The following is an 11,121-nucleotide window of genomic DNA, read 5'->3' as shown; positions in this document are numbered from 1 at the left end:
TTTTTTTTCTTCTACGGTGATGGTGAGAAGATGGGAGCAAGAATTGGGAAAAGGTGGCTGTCGTCGATATGCGAGGCTGGAGGGCTTGGCATAGTCAGCCCCGCGAAAAACAGCCTCCCTTGCTTTGGCTTACAGCCCCTCTTCCCCCTTTTATCCGTCCAAGAAAGAATCAAAGAAATGGGAAACAAAATTCGCTAACGCAATGACTCTGACAGACATCGCTGGAACCGCGACATCAACGAATGGGTCAAAATGACCCCCGAGGAAATCACACAAAGCAAAGAAGCCGCGGAGCAGCGCAAAAAGGAAGAAGAGGCCGCAAAGCAACAAAAGAACGACTAGAAACCCTACCGCCTTTACCTACCTTACCTTGCCCATACTATACCCCTCCTCATTGGTATAATACCCCCAACATCTTTCTTCTGATATAAATCTGCCTTTTGTATCCTCTATACCATATCTCTTGTTCTTGTTTCCCCTTCTTCTCGTTGGTTTTGTTCAAATGGGGTGGGATGTGGGAGCATACTAGGCGATAAAGTGCATTGCGGGCGTTCTTCTGTGTTGGGCTTCATAATGTCTATATTCCGTGTCGTTGGATTGCGACGCTGGAGGGGGTTGCCTTGGCTGTATATAGTTGGATACCAAAGTTGTTTAACGAGTCACGTCCATGGTATGTTGAGAGATTGACTTTCCATTGGTTATTCGTGCTGTGTAGTATCATTCAGAACTTGTGGAGAGACTCGTAGATGGTAGTATTTCAACAAACAGCTTCCATGTGTCTCGATCGATATATAACCTCGGAATCATCTCGCGAGCATCTATAAACTCCAGACCAATGCAGACGTGCGGCAAGTCCTACAAGATGCGTAATATATAAGCCAACGCTTCCATACATATAATGCTCAACTTCATTCCTCCATCCACCTCTTCCACCTCCTCGCATCAACACCCCCATCCCCATCCCACCCCCTCCCACGACGCCCTCCCAAATCAACCAGCGGCACCAGACTCGGCCTCCCATGCGCGCACTGGAAAGGAAACGCACACCTCGCAAGCCGTCTCACCAGCCCCTCGCACTCTTCCGCCGAAAGAGCATCGTTGAACATGATGGCACCTGCACAACCGCCATCGTCAGCATTATCCCACAGAAGTCAGCTAGGAAGGGGGGGGGAGAGTGAAACATACTTCGACAAGCCCTCGAATGCAACAGCTCCAGAATCCCCCTCGGACACCCATGGAAATCCGCCGTAGGCCTTCCGTCCGCATCACCGCCGCCGCTGCGGGGCCGCGCAGGAATAATCCCCTCGTCATTGAGCCTCCAAACCTCCTTGCGCAAGAGTTCCACCAAGAGCCGGGGCTCGGTACGGCAGCGCTCCAGTATGCTCGGGGGAAGAGCGGTCACCGTCACCTGGCACCCATCCTGCGCTTCCTTCGACAGCCGTGTCCGTCGCTCAATCCTGCAATGAATGCCCCATGCTTCGAGATGCGCTTGATACCGTAGCACCAGCCCCTGTTCACGCTCCGAGACCTCAAACATCAGCGGCTTCTCAAGCGCCTCGGCGACCGCTCTGATGACTCCAGTAGGACCGTCCTGCGTGAAATAGCCCGCCATGAGGTCTTCCAGACGACACCTCTCGTCCGCGGCATGCTGATCGAGCATCACAAGAGCGCACGAGCTGCTCGGCTCTCGCCCGTCCATCACGTTGCGCAGGGCAAGTTTCAGCAGGATGAACTTTCTGTCAACCTGTGCGACGACTTCCGCCTCTGCCAGCGCCGACCGCGACACGCGGCCCTGCAAGCCGATGGACGCAGCCTCGAAGCGAACGGCGCCGTTGTCGTCGACGCAGCACCGGTGCGAGCCGAGAGTAGTCACTGCATCACGCATCGGCGCCGGTGCGTCGTCGTTGATGCGCGGCGCGCAAGGCTGAGTCGGCTCAAACACGGGGTTGTTCCACGACTTGAGGATGTTCTGCAGCCATTCGCTCGGTGGCTTCTTCTCCGCCGCCTCCTTTCTCAGACTCATCCTCTCGCCCCTGGTATCTGAGCCGCCCACCCTTGGACGCTTTTCCTTCGTACTTGGTAAGTCTTCTGCTACTCTCTTTGGACGCTCGATCAGCGTCAGAGGGCCAATCTCGGGCTCATCTGGAACGTCAGTGTTACTGGTTTTTTTCCCTTTGCCGCCTGGGCTAAGAGCGTCTGACAGGTCGAAAGGTTTGCGGAGCAGCTTTCCTCCCTCGCCAATCAGCCTGTCCGCCGCAATGGCTTCCGAGCTACTTGATCCCGTTTCATGCTGCTGCATCACCTCCTTTGTCGGCCTTTGCTCAGTTCGAGGGCCAACCTTGACCCCACCCCAACCGTCAAAAGGGCTGTCTAGCAGAGACGATGCGAGCTCAGGTGGTGAAACCTGCGAGGGAGAAGCCGTGGAAGACACAGCCGGTGCGGGTTGAGCCCCCCTGGAAGCCCGGGCTGTGCTACGGCGTGGCGCGGTGGAAAATACAGACTTGTCTGAGGAAGATTGAATCTTCTGCGGGCGCAGGTGGTGCTTCTTCAAGAAGCTGTAGATGACCGCTCTCAATACGCCTATGATTCTCTCAAGATCTCCCTGCGAGTGGCGTGAAACGTCATCCATGTCGAAAACATCCTCGACCCCTTTCAGGGTGATGCGAAGATAGAACATGGGCCATCGATCCGCCCCCTTGCTCTTCTTCTGAGGATTTGAGCCCATCTCGTCGCTGGACAAGCCTTCTTGGTGCTCAGCAACTCCGAAACTTGAAGCTTTAAACATCTTGTTTACTTCTTCATACAGAACGTTACTTCCGTACTCGTTTGAGACTGGCAGGATCCCCACGCTCATAAACTGAGATCGGCGCGTGGCAACAGGCTGTAGCGAGATGCACCCCTTGATCGTGACGTGGCCGGCGGTCGCTGATACCGGCACCCACGAATCCACGTCACCAGAGTCTGCCAGCGATGCTTGCGTGAAGAGCCGCAGCGCCCTCGAGACCATGTTTGCATTGTCCGGCGGCCTCAGGCGCAGCTCGCGCTGTCCCTTGGCTTCACGCAAGGACACAGTGACCCCAGAGGGCCACGATACGAGCAGGCCGACAACATCGTGAACGAGGCGCCCCCATTCCTTGTCTAGCCCAGGCCGGTCCGAAAAGAGCGTCGCACGGTGCTTGACGCGTACGGGAAGCGAACCGAACAGGTCGTTAACAGTGATTCGTGTTCCGTGGTCAAATACCTGGAACCGTTCTCCGGCCAAGGACGGCGTCTGCCTCTTCAGCAGCTTGCCGTGGTGAATCGAGATGGAGTTGTGCGAGTTGTGACGGTAATGATGGGACGTGACTGTAAGGAGAGACAGAGAAGCCAGTGAAGCTAGAAACGTCCCCTGCCTGCCATAGAGTCCCTGCTGGGGTGGGAATTTGGATGTATCTTGAGACGAGGAGTAATCAGTCAGTACGTGCATCATGGTCACGCAGGCACAGAAACGGCATCATACAGTAGGATTTCCCAAGCCCTCCGTCTTCTGAGAAATCGCCAGGCACGATTCCAAGCCCGTTATCTTCTACGATACAGTTTCCTCGGCCATACTCGACAACGACGTTGACTTTGGTTGCGCCAGCATCAAGCGAGTTCTTGAGGAGGCCACAGACGACGCCGTTCAGCGAAGTGATGGTCGACGAGGACCTAATTTTCCCAACGACATCCTCTGGCAGCGGCCTAATAGACATGGCACATGATGCTTCATGACACGTAGTCGAGACGAAGCCGAAACAGACGGAGCAGCAGAAAATTCTGGAACAAGGCCCGGCGGTGACGAGCTGGAGCGAATCGCTTCGAGTATCGTGACGCGAACCAGGGTCAAGTAAGATGAGGCGCCACCATTCCGGGCATCGATCGCCAGGCCGAGTCAGGATCGCCCAAGAAGTGCCGAGAAAGAGCGGTTGAAACGCGGGGACGCGAATGTCAAAAGTTTCGTAAGATCTCACCGAAGTTCGACGGAGAAGCCGCTGGGGAAACTTGGGATGGCGGCCGGCTGCAGCAGCGAAGCTCGGCCAGCAGTTAAACGAGATGGAGCCTCGACCCTCGTTTGACCCTCCCAAGGCCCGAAATTGGCAGCCGCATTTCGTCATCGTCAGCTGCTCGGGCGTCTCCTTCATGTGATCCATGGATCCTGGGGCGTCACGTGACGGGCCCTTGGATGCCGAAATGATGCTCCAACCGTGATCCGACGCTATTGCCTCTTAGCGCTGCACCATCAGGATGCCCATTCTGGGTACCGTATCGAATTCTGTCGCGATCCCGTCTTGTGCCTCTTGACTCCCGCATGCCGTCCTGCTCGTCGCATTCGTCTTCCCTTGTGCAGCCTCGCTCCTGAGGCCCCCAATCAGCTGGGCCAACCCCCCTCCCCCCCCGTGTGCCGTAGCCTCGTCGAATCTCGTCTCGCCCGTGCAATTCCCATCTCTCGTCTCCATCTGCATCTGCATCCGCATCCGCATCCGCATCTCCATCTCCATCTCCATCTCCATCTCTGCCTGACGCCGTTGCCGTTCCCTTGTCTGTTTACTCTCGCGCCGACAAGACACTCGCCGTCCCCTGGAGCCGCACCCGCGGCATTCCGCCTCCCTCGCCCTTGATGGCGACCACCGACTTGATTTCAGCGCCTCACGGTACCGTCTCCTTGCTCCTCGCCTCCTTCTTCTCGCCGGAACATGCCCCGTCGTCACATGATGCGTTTCAGCCCAAGCAGCGTCCCTCACGGCTCGACGCAGCATTCAGAGCTGACAGCTGCGTAGATGGCCCAGTACAGCATCGGCGCAGACCATTCTCGACGTGGGTCAAGAAGCTCACCAACTTCAAGTCGTCCTCCGACGGCGAGCGGCAGAAGCGACACATACGGATAAGACGCGGTCCCAAGCTCAACAACCCGTATCCGCAGTCCGGGCACGTCAGCCATAACCACCCCAACGGTCAGCAGAGCTCCTATTCATTCGCTACCGGCCGTACCGACTGCAGTCTCTCGACGATAGATCCGCCCACCCGCTTCTCGGCAGATGGCTATGCACCACAGACCTCCGGCGGGAGGAGGAGCTTGACCACAACCATCTCAACTGACACCGAAACCGAAACCGACCCCCCTCGATCCGTCATCGCACCGAGTCGCGCACCCAGCTCTGTGACGAGAACAAGCAGGACGATTGGCGAAGGTCACGATTCCAGGCGAGGCGGCGACAGCACATTCTCGAGCCCTTCACCATCGGTCAGGTCGCTCGCTACGACGCTCACCACGATTCAATCTCATGCTCCCCACGGGCAGGCCCCGGTGGCGCCTACTCACAGCATCACCCAGTCGATACAGTTCAGCCAGCCATTCCCGACGGCTTCGCCAGCATCGGCTATACCGGCGCATCTCATGCCGTCAAACCATCTGACGACGTACGCTTCGGCCACAGCCAACAACCTCCTCACGGACAATGCCTCCATCCTGACTCTGGCGTCGTCGAGTAAGCGAGGACGTCGTCGGTCGATGGATACCGATGCGTCTGTCCGCGCCCTCGCGCCATCGTCCCTCTGGGGCGGCAGCCGCGAGAGTCTACCCCTGAGTGTCCTCAGCGCCAACATCGACCCGTCCAGCATCGGGCCTACGTCCAGTCTTCACAACGCCTCCAGGATCGGCGCAGAACGGAACAGCATATACTCGGCAACCGGAGTAGCACCGGCCATTCCCAGCGAGCGCAACAGCCTCTATGCTAAGCAGGGAGACGGTGCAAGCGTTAGGAGTGGCCGCCTGGGGCATGGACGTCCCGATTCTATAAGCGGCAGCGTTGCACTCGCCAGCCCCCGAGAGGTACTTGATGAGCAAAGTCTTGTCTAAAGCAGAGAAGAGAGCCAGCTAACAACCGCTTCCAAGGAGGACTAAACCTGCAACATCCGCAACGAGCGGCCTTTTTTTCGTTACTTTTTTTCAGTGACAGGCGTTTTGGGAGAAAGGACTGATTGTCCTTGTTTGATTAGAGCGGGCTCATATATGTGGCTGGATTAGGGACGGTTTCTCTTCACTTTCCTTGGTCTCCTTTTCCTTTTCCCCTTACCTTTGCTACATCTTCTTTCCTTGTGTTCTTTCTTTTTTGGCTCTGCTTTCTCTTTCTATTTCGAACTGGAGGGGTAGAGACTTGAAAGATGCGACAAACGTGATACCCTTTAACCTATGACAAATTGCAAGTATTATTTCTTCCTTCGAGTCAAGGCCTGATGTGTGATGATACTAGAGACCAAGGTATGCAGCACATGTGATGAGGCAGCCAGTAAGCAGACAGCATCCAGACCTGATGTGGATGAAGAAGATGAATTCCAAAATCAACAGTAGCAAAGATGGATGTCTACGTGGATCTTAAGTTAAGACTTACTCGAATTTCCGCAATGGCACCAGGTATTTGTATTGATCCGGTGATAGCAACCAGACCTGGAGTTGGGCAATGGTCGAGTTGCCTTATCGGGCGCCCAAGTGTTAGCGATGTTAGCGGGATGAGCCACTGTGGCGCCCGCTATCAATCGGCCTCTAGCGGTCACTTGAGATGGATGGGACCTGAAGCTCTCCGACAGCTCCAGCCTCAGTCCCACCATCGTCATCGTGCGCTGAGCAGCGCTTCAGCGACTCTCCAAACCAGGCGACAACATGGCCATCTCGGTAAGTGATCCTTTGATTTCCTGCCTCTCAAAGCTCTCTCTCTCTTCCCAACATGTACATGCTCATCGCAGCTAATCCAACCCGCAGTGGAAGTCGTTTGACTTCTTCGACGTCTCGCAGGTGGCGCTGCCCGACGACGACACCCGCCAGCTCTTCGAGAGCAACGACGTCTCCAGCGTCTGCGCGGGCTCCGACAGCCTGTTCCTCGGCTCCAGCGATGGCTACGTCAGCATTGTGGGCAAGGGATGGAAGGTCATCAGGCGGTTCCAGGCGCATGAGGCGCGCATCACGCACATGCGGCAGGTCGAGGGGACGAGCCTGCTGGTGACGATTGCGGTGAGGCGTCTCCCACGACGACTGGAGCCTTGATGCCGCTCTTTCGGGGGGATATGTGCTGACAATGAGGCTTGATTAGGAGGACATGAGCAGCGAGCCGACTCTCAAGGCTTGGGCGTTGGATAAGCTGGTTAAGAAGACGAATATGCCGACCTGCCTTAGTACCCTGACAATCAACAACGGGAGGCGGCAGTTTCCAGTGAGTTGGCTCTCCTTATCATGGGCTGAGAGATGGTATGTGTTGACGTTTGCGCCAATGGAAAGATATCGGCCTTTGCTGCGCTCGACGACCTCACCCAGATCGCCGTGGGTTTTGCCAACGGTGCGGTAACTGTCATTCGAGGAGACCTCGTACACGATCTAGGAACGAAGCAACGTATCGTCTACGAGTCGGAGGAACCCGTGACGGGCGTCCAATTGACAACCCAGGATACCTCGACAACCCTCTTCATCTCGACAACCTCGAGGATACTGCAGCTTGCATTGTCCAAGCGAGGGCAGGGCTCACCACCGAAGACGATCGAGGATTCTGGCTGCGCCGCTGGGTGCATGACGATTGATCCCAAGACGGAGGACGTTGTCGTCGCCAGAGACGATGCCATATACACATATAGGCTGGATGGACGCGGACCCCCCCGAGCATATGAGTCTCCCAAACGGCTCGTAGCTATGCACGGCGACTATATTGCGGTCGCGGGTCCGTCGTCTGTTAGCAGCAGCCGGGACCCCGAAGCTTTGCGGAGGAGGTTTGGCTCGGCGACGGCGGATGGTCTGTTTAACGCATGGACCTTTGTTCTCCTGGAGCCGGATCTCCGGGTGATTGGCCACACGGAGACGCTCATCTCCCCGGTCCGATTCATCGTTGAAGCATGGGGGGATCTGTTCACAATCACAGAAGAGGGAAAGGTGCGGCAGCCGAGTCTGGGTCGTAACTGTGTCTGGGCGCTGACAGTATCCACAGGTTTACCGATACCATGAGAAACCGCTTCAGCAACGTCTGGAGATGCTTTACCAGCGCAACATGTTCCCCCTTGCCATTGAGCTGGCTCAGAACTCTGGGATGGACGCTGAACAGCAGAGTCTCATCTATCGTCGGTTCGGAGATCACCTATACCAAAAGTCCGACTACGATGGAGCAATGAACCAGTACATCAAAGCAATCGATGCCACTGAGCCCTCTCAGGTCATCAGAAAGGTGAGGAGCACTCAACCTGCCCATTTCACGCCAATGTATCAATCACTGACGAAGAGTTGCAGTTTCTGGATACACAAAGAATACACAACCTGATCTTATACTTGGAAAAACTGCATCACCGTGGCAAGGCGACATCTGACCACACCACACTCTTGCTCAACTGCTATGCCAAACTTAAAGATATCAAGAAGCTGGAAGAGTTCATCATGGCTCCAGGGGACCTGAAGTTTGATCTAGATACGGCCATTACCATGTGCCGGCAAGGAGGCTATTACCAGCAAGCGGCATATCTCGCCAAAAAGCATGGCGAGACCGAGCTTGTCGTTGATATCTTGATCGAAGACTCAAAGAGCTATGATGAGGCGCTGGACTATATATGGCATCAGGATCCCGCAATTGTTTGTTCCGCTCCCTTGATCCCTCTCTAACATTGATGCTGACCTCTGCAGGCATATCCATGCATGCAAAAGTACGCCAGGGTCCTCATAGAGCATTGCCCCAAAGATGCCACAAAGCTCTTTGTGGACTACTACACCAGCAACTATCGGCCGCGGCGAACGGTGGTATTACCGATTGAGCCTTCTGCGGCGGCTACTAGCAATACAGGATTCACAGCCGGAGCAGCCAGCGCGGTGCAAAACCTGACCAACCTGCTCGTCCTGCCCTCATACATCAGCCCCACGACCGGAACGCCAGGGGGCGCGAAGCCAAACGAAACTGTCGTGGTGCCTGATGAAGACGACATCCCAGTACCCAAGTACACTCCCCCGCCGCCTCGAACAGCATTTTCCTCTTTCATCGACCATCCCGATGAATTCATCACATTCCTGGAGGCATGTCTGGAAGAAGAAAAGCTGAGAGCGGTTCACAGCACCGATCTGTACACTACCCTGTTTGAGATGTACCTGCACAAGGCGAACGAGAAAAAGGGCAGCTTGCACAAGGAAGAGTGGGAGGCCAAGGCAAAGAAACTCATTGAGGGAGAACATGTGCCAATGGAGAGCTCAAATGTGCTACTGCTGTCACATTTGTCCAATTTCCAGGACGGCACCGTTCTGGTCAAGGAGCAAGCCGGGCTGCTGTCTGACATATTCAGATCCTACACATCGGCAAAGGACACCCGCGGGGCCCTGAAGGCACTGCGAAAGTACGGACCTGAAGAACCGGGGCTGTATCCGGCCGCGTTGGCGTACCTCACGTCAGATCCTCGGGTGTTGGAAGAAGCTGGGCCGGATGAGCTGGCGGCCATACTGGCCAAGATTGACAAGGACGGGCTCATGGCGCCGCTGCAGGTCGTTCAAACGCTCGTTGGGCAAAACTCTGGCGGCGGCGTGGCCACGATGGGGATGATCAAGCCCTATCTGCGCGACACAATCACGCGGGAGCGCAAGGAGATTGCCCAGAACCGGCATCGGATAACCACTCTTCGCACCGATACGGAGAAGAGACGCAGCGACCTGGAGGATCTGGCCTCGAAACCCGCCGTGTTCCAGGCCACGCGGTGCTCTGATTGCGGACAGGGACTGGATCTCCCGGCGGTGCACTTTATGTGCAAGCACAGCTTCCATCAGCGATGCCTCCGCGGCGGCGGCGAGGATGCCGAGATTGAGTGTCCCAAGTGCGCCGGCGAGAACGAGGTGATTCGCAAGATGAGGGAGGGACAGAGAGAGCGAGCAGGACGGCACGACCTCTTCAAGGCGGACCTGGAGAACAGCTCTGACCGGTTTGCGACGATTGCCGAGTGGTTCTCGCGAGGGGTCATGGATGCGCAGGGCTCGGAGCAGGCTTTCTGAATTTTTTGACAGGACGGGGCGCCAGGCGACGAGGCGGTAGATTTACCTTTTGAACGCTTGCAGTGCTGCTTCTCTTTTTCATGTTTGGGATACATATCTAGACTCTTTTGATAGTGATTTGTGCTGCGACGATGAGAATATCAAGGTTTGATGTGTGATTTGCTCTCGTCTTGTTAGTCAGGAGCTGTCCGGTGGAAGAGCCGAGAATGCCCCGCGTCTCATGTTCACCTCGGGTGATGTTAAGAGAGTCACTCGATGCTGAGTTCCGCCTCCTTCATCTTCAGCCCCGTTTTTTTCACAGCATCATGGCGAATGCAGACTCAGACGCAACGTCATCATCAGCCATGCGTCCAAATCCCAAGCAGCTGATTGATTTCTTCGCCCGCTCGCTCACATCCTTCCAGTCCTCGCCCGATGTCTTCCGCATCCTCTGCACATTACCGCATATCGGCCGAGAACCGGGTTCACGAACGCCATCTTCTAGAGTGAAGCGCCTGGTGGTTCTTGATTCGAGCTTCAATCCGCCGACGAGGGCGCATGCGGAGATGGCCATGTCTGCGCTGAAGTGGGCTTCGTCTACGCCTCTCGAGGATACCGAGACGAGGGCCCTTTGGAATCAGGGGGGTTCGTCTATGCCTCCGGGAAGCGTGAGGTTGATGCTGTTGCTTTCTGTGAATAACGCGGATAAAGCGCCCAAGCCGGCGAGTTTCCCGGTTCGGTTGGGCATGATGGATGGATTTGGACATGAGCTTTTGAAGAACCTGGACGTTGAAGGTATCAGGCCTGAGATTGATCTTGCGGTTACGAAGATGCCGTATTTTCACGACAAGGCGAGGGTCATTGGGGAGAGCGGAGTGTATTCTTATCCTGCGGAAGAGGGGATACAGGAGCCGGAACAAGTGTTTCTAGCGGGCTTTGACACGGTGATTCGAATCTTCAACCCAAAATACTACGGAGAGGGGGGCATGAAGGCCGCGCTGGGTCCGTTTTTTGAAAGAGCGAGGCTGAGGGTTACGATGAGGACGGACGATGAGTGGGGAGGGGAGGATGAGCAGCGGGCGTATGTGAGGGGGCTTGGGGAGGGAAGGTTGGATGAGGTTGGGGGGGAT

The 11,121-nt window shown here is 55.9% G+C and overlaps 7 protein-coding genes across 7 annotated transcripts in view; 4 read left to right on the top strand and 3 right to left on the bottom strand.

Annotated features, from left to right (window-relative positions):
• Positions 1-342, top strand: part of CCMA1212_009520 (Protein MNN4) — a gene marked incomplete at both ends in the record, with an annotated part of 1,153 nt that extends 811 nt beyond the window's left edge. The window contains one exon of the mRNA XM_073706601.1: positions 216-342. Coding sequence (XP_073554866.1) covers positions 216-342 — 127 coding nt within the window. The remainder of the gene's footprint in view (positions 1-215) is intronic.
• Positions 343-908: 566 nt separating this feature from the next.
• On the bottom strand, positions 909-3,731 carry CCMA1212_009519 (DNA mismatch repair protein MLH3; the record flags this gene model as incomplete). Its single annotated transcript, XM_073706600.1, has 3 exons — positions 909-1,114; positions 1,186-3,432; positions 3,500-3,731. 3 exons carry the CDS (start codon positions 3,729-3,731, stop codon positions 909-911), a joined length of 2,685 nt encoding a protein of 894 aa, XP_073554966.1.
• Positions 3,732-4,244: 513 nt separating this feature from the next.
• On the bottom strand, positions 4,245-4,529 carry CCMA1212_009518 (uncharacterized protein; the record flags this gene model as incomplete). Its single annotated transcript, XM_073706599.1, has 1 exon — positions 4,245-4,529. The coding sequence occupies one exon, from the start codon at positions 4,527-4,529 to the stop codon at positions 4,245-4,247; it is 285 nt and encodes a 94-aa protein (XP_073554967.1).
• A 107-nt stretch (positions 4,530-4,636) lies between these two features.
• CCMA1212_009517 (uncharacterized protein) lies at positions 4,637-5,875 on the top strand (the record flags this gene model as incomplete). Its single annotated transcript, XM_073706598.1, has 1 exon — positions 4,637-5,875. One exon carries the CDS (start codon positions 4,637-4,639, stop codon positions 5,873-5,875), a length of 1,239 nt encoding a protein of 412 aa, XP_073554960.1.
• Positions 5,876-6,676: 801 nt separating this feature from the next.
• CCMA1212_009516 (Vacuolar protein sorting-associated) lies at positions 6,677-10,012 on the top strand (the record flags this gene model as incomplete). The annotated part of the gene is made up of 7 exons (XM_073706597.1): positions 6,677-6,688; positions 6,776-7,024; positions 7,104-7,223; positions 7,289-7,930; positions 7,986-8,219; positions 8,282-8,617; positions 8,669-10,012. 7 exons carry the CDS (start codon positions 6,677-6,679, stop codon positions 10,010-10,012), a joined length of 2,937 nt encoding a protein of 978 aa, XP_073554961.1.
• Positions 10,013-10,267: 255 nt separating this feature from the next.
• Positions 10,268-11,108, top strand: CCMA1212_009514 (Nicotinamide mononucleotide adenylyltransferase; the record flags this gene model as incomplete). The annotated part of the gene is made up of 3 exons (XM_073706595.1): positions 10,268-10,274; positions 10,331-11,076; positions 11,100-11,108. The coding sequence occupies 3 exons, from the start codon at positions 10,268-10,270 to the stop codon at positions 11,106-11,108; spliced, it is 762 nt and encodes a 253-aa protein (XP_073554959.1).
• Positions 10,308-10,565, bottom strand: CCMA1212_009515 (uncharacterized protein; the record flags this gene model as incomplete). Its single annotated transcript, XM_073706596.1, has 1 exon — positions 10,308-10,565. One exon carries the CDS (start codon positions 10,563-10,565, stop codon positions 10,308-10,310), a length of 258 nt encoding a protein of 85 aa, XP_073554958.1.
• Positions 11,109-11,121: the final 13 nt, after the last annotated feature.

Source organism: Trichoderma ghanense, assembly GCF_004382785.1.
Source record: "Trichoderma ghanense strain CCMA-1212 chromosome Unknown scaffold_17, whole genome shotgun sequence".
Taxonomy (NCBI): domain Eukaryota; kingdom Fungi; phylum Ascomycota; class Sordariomycetes; order Hypocreales; family Hypocreaceae; genus Trichoderma; species Trichoderma ghanense.
Note: the sequence above shows the minus strand (reverse complement) of the source record. Positions and strands in the feature narration are given on the sequence as shown.